The 11,638-nt window shown below is 38.4% G+C and overlaps 1 protein-coding gene across 1 annotated transcript; it reads left to right on the top strand.

Moving 5' to 3' along the window:
* The first annotated feature begins 5,416 nt into the window (after positions 1 to 5,416).
* On the top strand, positions 5,417 to 11,632 carry LOC117992185 (sarcoplasmic reticulum histidine-rich calcium-binding protein-like). The gene is made up of 3 exons (XM_034979844.2): positions 5,417 to 6,462; positions 10,790 to 11,157; positions 11,488 to 11,632. Exons 1-3 carry the CDS (start codon positions 5,567 to 5,569, stop codon positions 11,592 to 11,594), a joined length of 1,371 nt encoding a protein of 456 aa, XP_034835735.2. The 5' UTR covers positions 5,417 to 5,566; the 3' UTR covers positions 11,595 to 11,632.
* The last annotated feature ends 6 nt before the right edge of the window (positions 11,633 to 11,638 follow it).

Raw genomic sequence — 11,638 nt, 5'->3', positions numbered from 1 at the left:
GGTGGCAATACTGACGTAAACAATGGATCGTATTCCGGTGACAAAAGCTGGTCCTAGTAAGAACCAACAAACGAATTGGAAAACGGCTGACGAAGCGTCTGAAAAATGACGAACAATAATAGTCTGGTAAAACCTGATTCGATAATCCCGATGCGAGTGGACGGTGATCTTCAGTATGAACTTCAGCAACTGATCGGGTCGCGATGGTGACAAGAGGGAGTCTAGTTAATTTGATGGAAAACAAGCAGACTAATTCGGGGTCGGCAAGTGGAAAGGGTGTATCCTTTTTATTAATAATAATAGATTTATCTACAGAATAGAGGTACAGAAGTAGATATCATGGTTGGAAATCACTTTACCTGTTCTAGCAGATACTCACTAATGTTCAAGGGTTACTTAAATTCAAATTAAAGTTCTTATAATTGACGTATTCCGTAATGATATATTAATTATGTCTTGCTGAATTCGGTACGTAGTAGCTAGAAGTTGTATAGACCCTTTAAAGTAGATCTAAAATGACATGCTGATTGTAAATGCTAAATATCGGTTCATGTTAATGTACATCTTCGCAGTCACTCATTGTATTACGTTGATGTTTGGTGGAAACAGCACAGTAAAGAGCAAATTCTTAAATACTATTTCAAGTAACATCTATTCCAATAGACTATATAAGCAGTTCGCGCACGAAGGCTTGCTTACTTCACTCGCTAGGTATTAATGTATGGATCGCTGATATGTTATTAAAGCGTATAAGTACACCAATGTATCACGAAATAATTTCCTACATCTTTGTCATTCATTTGTTACACACTGACACGAGACAAGCAACGGTGACCGATGCGGCAATTCACGGCTCAGCATGACGCTGGGTTGGTGCAGCGTTTGGTGCTGTTTGTCCTCAATCACCGTGTTCAAGTTAACCATATTATCATAAGAGGACGAGGGTCTCTGGCATCGTTCGTCCTTACGCGCTCAAGAATGTACAAGAATGGAAGTTTCCAGAAATCAGATTTTATTGTATGTTACATCAATTAAGTCTATAGTGCCATGAAGGACTCGTTGCTTGCGAGACAATAAAATGGGGCAACAAAACGCCGTCTGTTGCGCTCTCTATCGCACTTACGGGGCTTATGGTAGACACAGTTATGCATGCATCTGCCCCTAGTGCAAGGATGATATGGGGCATCACAGGTAACGAGTTTATAATAATACAATAATACCTTGGCTAACATCATTGTGACTTATTTTGTTATATTAATAATAGTATTTGTTGTGCTACAATCGAGATACAGTCAGAGGCAGTCGTCTCAGTTATTTGAAAATATAGGATTACATTTTACACATTGTAGATCTCATAGTGATCTGTACTGTGTGTATCATTATCAATTAGTGGATTCATGTTTCTTTAAATTTCTGGAATAATATGATTATTGGGGTCTCCTTAGAATACATTGTGGTTTGTTTCGATCTTAGTACTTATTAATAATAACAACTACATTTAACCATATTATTTATCTTGACTTCGTAGACATAGGTTCAATATTCAATAACTCAATTTGATAGGTAATTATCTTTTATTGTTATTCAAGTAGAGTACAAAATATGGTCACATAATATCTGTGCCGACATCTCTGCCTTTCTGGTCTGCAAAATTATTTTACAATCATTATTCATATACTTACCGATATTGCTTAGTATAATACTACATATATGCAATTAAAGATTGGCATATTGTTTTCTTATTATTTGTTTTACGTTACATACTTATATTGTAATATATATATATATTTTTTTTATTTTATTTTTTTTCAACGGTGTCAATCAGTAGGTACCACTTGAGAATAATTAAATGTCAATTCACGATAATCAAATTGGTAATGCATGAAACACTACAAAGACATTATAATCAAGGTCAACTCATATCAAATATTCATCAATTGTATGAGAACATTGGATTATAAGATATTCTTTTAATTTATTTTTAAGTTTAAAGAAATTATGAAGTCTACAGAAGTAGTTAGGTTCATTAGTATATTGTAAAACTTTGTGATTAATTTTGTATAAAGTGTTAGTAATGGTCAATGGGATCCAACAACTCTTACCATATCTCTTAAAATGTATATACTAGTGAAAATATTGTAATTTGTGTTGCATTAGAGCATTATGTAGGATTAGAATTCATGTCATTACAGTGGTAAGAAGGAAAGGGCAAACAAACTTACTTTAATTGAAAACTGATAGTGACATTGTTTAAAATCATAGAGTACTTAGCACTCAGAATTCAAGTTGGTGATAATTCACTATCCTTCTTTTCTTTCCTCGTTGTTGTTTTGTTTAAGGTTGATTATATTTTATTCGCTTTAAATGCAAATTACCAAAGATGTTTTATAATTCTCATAATTAGTATTGCCACATTTGCCATGCAAATATTTATTCACGTATTACTAAATACAAATACAAACTTGAAGAATATGTAGTTCATAATAATATTTAAAAATAAAATTATTGATTTCACTATAATTTCCTTGTATTAAGTATTAACATAAATTGTGTTGATTTCAATATTTGATTATACTATTGTGAATTGGTTGTATACGTATATCACTAACAATAACTAGATCATACAATTTTCTTAATATCAAGCTTAAATCAGAATGACTTATAGTATTTACTATTTACTTATCTCAGTGTGATTTGTTGTGTATTTATAAGAATTAGACTTAAAGATGTTGATTGCAATGTACATAATGATTATTGATACCAGTATTTTGTAGGTCTCATTGGCACTTGTTTTGTGCACTTGTTAAATCTAACAATGTTAGCTTTGATCTGTTAGAGGAATTATTATACTAATCATATTAATTATAATATAGGACTGTTAAGGTATTCTATGTTGCTCCTATTGAGTTATGGGTATGAGGGCATTACCCTCGGTTGGAAGGCCGAGTGGTCAGATATGAGGACATATCTGGAGCAGGATGGACGACTGTAGGCAACACAGAAAACCTGCCATCTGTCACCCGTGAGTGGAGGTGTGACAGTGGTAGCGGCGTCGGACGGACGGAGCGAGAGAAAAAAAGATGGACGATAAAAAAGTAATTAAGCGAGATATAAGTACTAGGTGATTAATTAAGCTAGATATAAACTAAGTGGATGTTACAAGTGTACCTGAATATAAGACTGTGGACATCGGAACTGCGTTTGATTCATATTAGGGTCATCCCAAGACTAATAAACCCGGATTGGAGGTTAAGTTGTTTATAGTACGCTATTGTAGTTGGCTATTGGTGTTATTCACGCTACACCTTTAACCATAAGTAATATATATATATGAAATTCAAAGTCCTGACTGACTGACTGACATAGATATCAACGCACAGCCTAAACCGCTGGTCCTAAAGACATGAAATTTGGAGGGTCTATTCTTTGTGAAGACTAGGTATCCACTAAGAAAGGATTTTTCGAAATTTCACCCCTAAGTGGGTTAAATGGGGGATGGAAGTTTGTATGAAAGTCGGTCATTTTTCAAGTTATTTGCATTAAAATTGGTATTTGGGTTTTCGGTCACAAATGAAGAAATACGTGTTTCAGGATTTTTGGAAAATTTGCCCATAAGGGTGATAAAAAAGGGGATGAAAGATTGTATGGGAAAGTTTTAATTATTGATATTATTAACTTGAAATTTGGAAAATAGGTTTTTTCTTGAGAAATATTTATAGACTATTATGTCGTAGGCATCCGCTAAGAAAGGATTTTTGAAAATGTACCTACCTAGTTCATGCGGACGAAGTCGCAAGCATAAGCTAGTTGAATATTTATGCCGCTTCGTGCTCACTACCTATTTAATCAATTATTTATCATTTAATTCCATACATGGAAAATGAATTAATTTTTACGAAAAATCAGTTCTTCTAACAAACATAAGTACCTATCGTTTTTCTCCAAGTTGTTACATTATCATTAGGACTACAAAAGCCGACATAATAGTTCATAATGCTACAATCAATTTTGTTTGGGTCCAAGGCCCATACAAAATTACTTAGGTAGGTACTCATTAATTACTTACCCTTTTTGGTGCCGGCGAAGTTTTGTAAAAACTAGCGACTGGCCGCAACTTCGCTTGACGAAAATATAACATCCTTCTTATTCCCTATCATGCGGGAATTTCGAAAAATCCGGCCTTATTCCTTATTAAGTACATTTTAAAAGGGAAAATTTCCTTTATAATGTAGACCGGAAACAATGACACCGGGTTTTGTGCATTTCGGCTTTCTAGGTCCAAGGGTTTGAGCTGAGCGCCGATGAGTTAGTCTGTGAGAGGAGATTAGGTAGGTACTTCTTCTTCGCGTGCCTCTCCGACTAGCGCAGGTTGACGTCAGCTCTGTTCTTCGCGAGGCGAACCGGTTCCGTCCACTCCCGGACGTGCGCAGCCAGGACTCTGTTCTGCGACCGACAACTTTCCCATCACGATGACTTCGTACCTTTACCAAATATGCGACTTTCCTCATCTCGATGGTTTGCATAAGTTCGCGTTTTTGATTGGCGCCACCGTCGCGCGTCGCAGAACTTCCACATTCGTGACTCTGTGAGTCCAGCTAATGGCCAGCATACGTTTGGCCTACATTTCGAAAGCTTCTATACGTTTCCTGAGGTCTTCTTTAATGGTCCACGCCTCACATCAATGTATTAGTAGATTTATTATTTACTTAAGTAATACTTATTATTTGAATAGAGGAAAGGGAAAAGAGAAATACCTACTCCGTTGGTGCGTTGCTCCTCGAAATCTTTGAGCGAATTTTCGTTTCTTGTGGCCACAATGAAGCTCTGTTTAGACGCTGTTTAGACATGATATATCACAAAGTCGAAGATATAGGTACCTACTAACTGTACCTTATGAAATAAGGATGAGGCTAGAGAGGTTGCTGCCTAAAAAGGAAGATCAAGAAAAAGATTGCTCAGAGAAACATCTACAGACAATTAATTATTGAAAAACTCACACCATGAAAAAAGAAATGAAGTATAATAAGTATGAGAATGGAGGAAAATCGTAGAGGTTAATACCTAGGTACTTAGTTAAGGGTTGTGTTGCTGTTGTGTTGTGATGCCGAACAAAGTCATGCGAATCTACTTACGACTTTCCTATGTAGGTATGAAAATTGTATAAAGATCATCAAATATTCATTCTGAATACGAAAATGTATATCTCTGCTTAATTAAATTCAATCGGTTTATCCACAATTATTAAACTTGTTTTTGCTACAAGAAATAAAATCATCCCAATGTTTTGCATCGATCGGTTTACTATGTCTTCGGTAAACAAAACGCATTTCACGGCGCGCGCGCAGCAGCCGCATGGCATTACACAATCAGTCAATAAGCTATTTTTTCATTACCGCCGCTTTGTCACCACCAACCTCGGACGAGTGATCTGGTACATGGCTACGAGAAAGGTTCGGGGCTCGGGCGCAGCGGCGGGCCTTCTTTGTTTCTAACCTACATATAAATATTGGGCAACGGGCTCGATGAAGTATTGCAGCACCGCCAGCCGAGCTCGACACATCTCAGCATGAGGATCGCGACAATCGTTCTGTGCGCCGCCGCCTGCGCCGCGGCCGTGCAGGTGGGCTACCCCGCCGCCACCAGCTACGTCTACCGCAGCGACAACGCCGGCCCGCCCAGCCTCATCCAGCTCACGCCCGCCTTCGCCGCGCCATTGCCGCTGCCCTACGTCAACGCCAAGCCCATCGCCATCGAGGACGCCGAGGAGGACGACGAGAACGGCTACGACGACGACGACAGCGACGACGACGGCGGCAGCGAGGGGCTCGTCGCGGGCGGACACGAGAGCGGCGGGGGCAGCAGCTACGGCGAGAACCATCACAACGCTCACGGCGAGAAGGAGAGCAAGGGTTATGCTACGAAGGGCCACCGCGCCAAGGGAGTCGCCGGCCACTACGGCAAGGCCCAGGACGAAGGCTTCTACCACGAGAGCGAGGGAGAAAAGGGCGCCCACCACGACGAGGCCGACGCGCACGGCGCGCATCACCAGGCCGGGAAGAGCTACAAGGGCGGCGACCGCGGCCACAAGAAGCACTTCAGCAAGGGCGAGGACGTGATCGGCTACCACAAGGTGTTCCACAAGGACGAGTTCAAGAAGGACCACGACTTCTACGACGAGGCGGCCAAGGACGGCCACTTCAACAAGCACGGCTACCACAAGGCTCACCACGGCGCCGAGAAGGGCGCTCACGCGAAAGGTGGGCACAACGCCGCGGGCTACGAGAAGGACGGGTACGGGAAGGCCGGGCACCGCACCGAGGCGCGCGCGGACGAGGCGGACGAGGAGCGCGCCGCCGAGCAGGGCGCCGACAGCCACTACAGCCGCCGCGAGGACTACGGCGAGAAGGGCGCCCGCGACCACGGCAAGGAGTTCGCGTACGCCGAGGGCGACGACGACTACGAGTGAACCTAACTCCTACTTTGTCTGTTGTACATTTTAACTTATTTTCCTAATTGCTACTCTTGGTTATTTTGTTATGTTTGATATAGGTACTGAATGAGGCTGTAAATATTTTTATATTTTATAGTTGTAATTAAAAATGCATAGCATGTACTTACTCTATTCATTTTGTGGACCTTTCTACGTCGTCCTCCGTCTGGCTGGACGCTGGACATAGAGCTCATGCGAGGATCTCTCATCTCTACATACAGAACTGTGTGAACAGGTAGGTGCGGTGTCCTGTGCCTCGTGCCGTGACCCTCCGTGGGATATTAAATACTTATGTGATAATGTGGGCATCACAGGTCTCAACCATAAATAACACATTTAAGAACTTTTAATGACCGATTAAAAGTAAGAACCTATGTAGATAAAATACTATATGCCTACCTAATTACAAGTAGAGCTATATTTACTATATCTAACTTAGGTAGGTAAATATTGACATGCACGTATAAAGGTACCTAGGTACTATATATAATTATATTGTTGAAATGTGGACAAATTCTGGCAGACGTAAAATGCTTGCTCAATATTTGAAATAGGTAGATGTTATATTGGTAAGTAGTGTACGTTAGTATATAACCTATACCTATATATTACCGTAAAGGGGATTCCAACATCCATGGCATCTAACACTACTTGAGATACTTAGTTACTACTTACTACTAGTGTAGTGTAGGGAATGTACCTAACTACCTAGTGTAGTAGCTGTGGTAGTGGTGTGTGTAGTGTGTGTAGTGTGTGTAGTGTGTGTAGTGTGTGTAGTGAGTGTAGTGAGTGTAGTGTGTGTAGTGTGGGACTGTACCTACTACCTACTCAGTGTTCATTACTTCATTCGATTTAATTAAGCGTAGTTAACTTTAAAAGTCATCACTGAAGTTTTATCTTACCTCTTAGTTCTGTGACTGTTAATAAATAAAATGAATCAGCCACTTCAAGTCCATTTTTTAGTTTTTGCAAAGTTTTTATCACTTTATTTGGCGGCATAAGTAGTGTCACCTTGTGACGTTTATTTTACGTTACGGTAAATATATCGTTTAGAAGTGACCCTGAACATTTTGGGAATCGATTTAATTTTAATCGATTAAATAAGCGCTGTAAATTAAATTAAGAATATCTAATTCAGTACAAATAAATATATATTTTTAAATGATTAAGTACACCAATATTGAACTTTTCACATTATAAATCGATACTAATAATACATGTTATATGAGAATGTTTATCTGTCTGTCCGTTATTTTTTCACGGCCCATTCGTTTTGATGAAAATTCAGCTGAAAATTAGATACCTACCTAGCTTGCATCCTGGAGACGGGTAGAGGGTGCACGGCTAATTTCTATACCGGAAAAAATAACTCCCCCTGAGATTCTAAAGAACAGAAATCCACGCGGAAGAAGTGGTGGGCTTCATCTAGCATACTTGGGAAGACGTGGCTAAACCGCAGAACCAATCTTGAACCAAACGAAATCAAATCAAAGTGGACGATAATTTAATTAATTTATTGAATTTTGCATAAGACGCTTATCTTTACATACTTATTTTTTGCTAACTTCGTAACTTTTTGTGTTAGAGCACAGTCTAAATTTACTTTTACTAATTTTAACTTAACTAAGTAGCTAGGTAGACTATTTTATATTTTTATCTTTAATCAATAATTGATAAGTACTTCATCTTCTTTGATTTTCAGCACGCTGCTCGAAATGAAAGTCACCGAAACTGTTATTAAGTACCCACATTGGAATTTAACACCTGCATTAAATAAATGCAAGTAGTGTACCTTGAAAGTACCTAAGTAGTAATGAATTTGACACATTCTAAATATTATGATTTATCCAAAAGACAAGAATGTATTTTATTCAAATAAACTTTTACAAATGCTTGTAAGTAGTAGAATTAAGTAATTAAAGGATGAACTTATAGAATTGTAAGTGCCTTTTCAAGTAAATTTGTGCATCCACAATTGTTCCACTCTAAGCTACTACATTATACTTATTGTCCGTATCCTAATTCTAATTCTAGAGCCCCATAATTAATTATTTTTAATATAATGTTTTCCCTTTCTTATACGTTTTGTCATGTAAGCTAAGAGAAAGATTCTTAGGGAATATATACATACAAGTAGGTACATGGCACATGCAGTGGCGTGCACAGTGTTTGAAGCCAGGGTAGGCATTAGTTAGGTAGGAACCTATTTACTGGCAGGTCCTAATGAAAAATATGCATTGAGCTATTACAACTGGGGTAAGCAGTGCATTTATGCCTCTATGACCTGCACGCCACTGGGCACATGGTTAATGACTATGGTACACAAAAAAGATTTAGCTATGGGGATCAATGATCCAGCAGGTGAAGAATATAGTTAATTAGGTACTAATAGTTAAATGTGTTTGGTCCTGTTTCAGTTTATTAGACTGATATGTCCGCAGTCCGACGGCGATCGTCGTCGGAAAGTCGATTAGCTAGTGCCTAGTGGAATCAATTAAAGTTCAGCTAAGCGGAACCACCGAACGAGGAATCTTTGACAAAAAACTTATCCTTGTCCGCGAATTTTCCACTAAGGCTATATAAAGTTAGCAGATCGCATGTATGTCAGTGTCGTAACCCACTTCGATTGCGCAAGATTGGGCCGTAAATTAAAACATGCAGAAGAAATTGTTTTTTGTGCTGTCACTGACATCGATTTTATGCTGGGCCGCCTCCTCGCCGGTCGACTTAGGTTCACTGGAGTTTGACAGTCTCGACACCGATATATCCGACTTGAAGTACGAAGGACAAACTGGAGACTTGGATGACTTCTTTAAATCTTCAGGAAAAGAAAATGCAGACGAGAAAAAGTCCAAAAGTAAATTCAACGTATCCGAATTCAAGAAGAAAAGCTCGGACGCTAAAGGTGTAAAGGCAAAGTTCGATATCGAAAAATTGAAAAAAATTCTCAAGCAGGCTGGATTACACGATATCGGATCCTACGACGACGGTGCTATTTATGCCGTAGCAAAAGGTTTAACTAAATCCGGGGTGGGTATAACTGGAAACGAAGAAAGAAAATATAAAAAAGGCACAAAATCCAAAGGATTTCATAAAATTTCGCACAAGGACGAGTATAACAAAGAAAAAGAATTTTATGAGGAAGATGAAACAAATGGAGAGATAAAGAAAGTAGGTGCCAAAGGTATAGGATTTAATATCGGTGCCGGTGCGGGAATAAAGAAAGGCTACTTTCATCATGATCGCGAAAAGGGATTACTCGGTAAAGAAGGATTTTCAAATAAAGGGAAATTGAATAAGGAATATGAAGGATTCAGTGATTCTCAAGGATTTGATGCTTACTTTAATAGTGAATAGCGCGAATGTTTTTGCTTTTAAATTAAGTACCTACTTAGTTATTGAATTTTAGTGACCGCTAAGTGTAAATTCAGATTTTATTTATCTGTGAGCGACTCATTGATGATCGACTCAAGGCTTCTAGATATTTATTTAAGGTTTGTTGTTTTCTATGTAAAGAGATTTTTTTGCTAGGTTTTATTAAAATATACCAAAAACTTTAGCGTTTAAACTATCGTACGTGATTTCCATTATCTTGAACTGAGCCTGTGAAAAAGGACCCCGGATGGGTTCGAAACTAGTCGGGCTAACGTCGACTAAATACGTGAGTAATGCCGGTTTCTCCTACATGTATACCAAAAATATAAAAACAATAAAATTTAAAAACGTCGTCATTGTAATTACGAGTAGGTACCTAGCTACTAAGCTCCATGACTAAGAAGTTAGTTACCTCCCAAGCTAAATCAGTAAATCACTCAAATCAAAACAGAAAAGCGTACATTAATAATTTAAGTAGATTGTTACGCTACAAATTTAATATCCGTAGAACTTGTGTATTTAAAAAGGTTTCTATACAAAATTGTTAGTAGTATGTAAGTAATTTATAATTTGAACAGTGCGCATTTATATCTCCTTTTATTACCATGGGGTGGTCACAGCAGAAGTTTGTTAAATTATGCGGTAAGTTTGGCGCGTAGGCAGTAGGCAGTAGGCAGTAGGCAGTAGGCACCTACTTGTCATTGTTTTAATGTTCACGGTGCCGACTGCCGACTGACGCCGGCAGGTACATTTTTGAAATTCTTGAATATTTTTCTAAGAAATAAAATATCTACCTCCAGGTTCATCATAATACCTTAACTGACTAAACATAAAATTATACTTACCACGAAAATTTCTATTAAATTAATAAAATGATATTAAAAATATCAATCTTGTTTCAGCTCTAACAGTTGTTGTAGTTAGTTGTGCACACTGCTTACATTTAGTTCCCGCATCGTTTCCCTGTTGCGATAACTTACGCCCATCTCCAGGCTCCAGCAGTGTGATTCTATCGAATACACCTGTACTATACAATCCACTTCACCTGGATTCAGAAACAGACCCCTTCCGAACTGGACAAAAAACCTTTGGACTTATAATGCCTCCTTCGTTTGTACCCGACGATGATACGAGCGCTGGATACCGGACCAAGGAGTTCAGCTGTTCTCTGATACCATGTCTCGAAGAAGAAACGACGTCGGCTGTGTGCGCCTGCAATTTCAATACGGGCAATGTTGTTACTTTTAAAAATAGTTGTGACGTTAAAAAACATAACTGCAGGTTTGATACATGTAAGTACTCGTAAGTCATATAAGTCCCGCAGATTGCTATTGCGCTGGAACCATGTCTCATTAACGTCATTTTTAACGACATTTCGCTTATATTTAAGTAAAAATATACTATCAGCTCGAAACTTTAGTCTAGTGCTAATGTCACTAAAATGGCGGCCACGCGCATTAGCAATTTGCCAGACTTATTACAAAAGGCTGTTAGGAAAGCTTTTCATTAATGAAATGTGCTAATTCTGTATTAATTAAACATCTTTGAACTAAATGGATAGGTCTGTCAGAAGGACCGTTGGCTAACAGACCTTCTCAATATGTCATTTTATTTCTTTTCAGCGTTCAAAGTTATTCTAAACGAGATTTGTCCCTGGGAATATGAATCACGACGAAGTAACAAACAGTTTGAAATCGAGTACACTGATCCTAAGTACTATAATAAATAAGTATTTAATAAAACGTGAACAAAGAAAGACAGGTATTTTCAAAA

Source organism: Maniola hyperantus, chromosome 21 (genome assembly GCF_902806685.2).
Source record: "Maniola hyperantus chromosome 21, iAphHyp1.2, whole genome shotgun sequence".
In the NCBI taxonomy this organism is placed as follows: Eukaryota; Metazoa; Arthropoda; class Insecta; order Lepidoptera; family Nymphalidae; genus Maniola; species Maniola hyperantus.
Note: the sequence above shows the minus strand (reverse complement) of the source record. Positions and strands in the feature narration are given on the sequence as shown.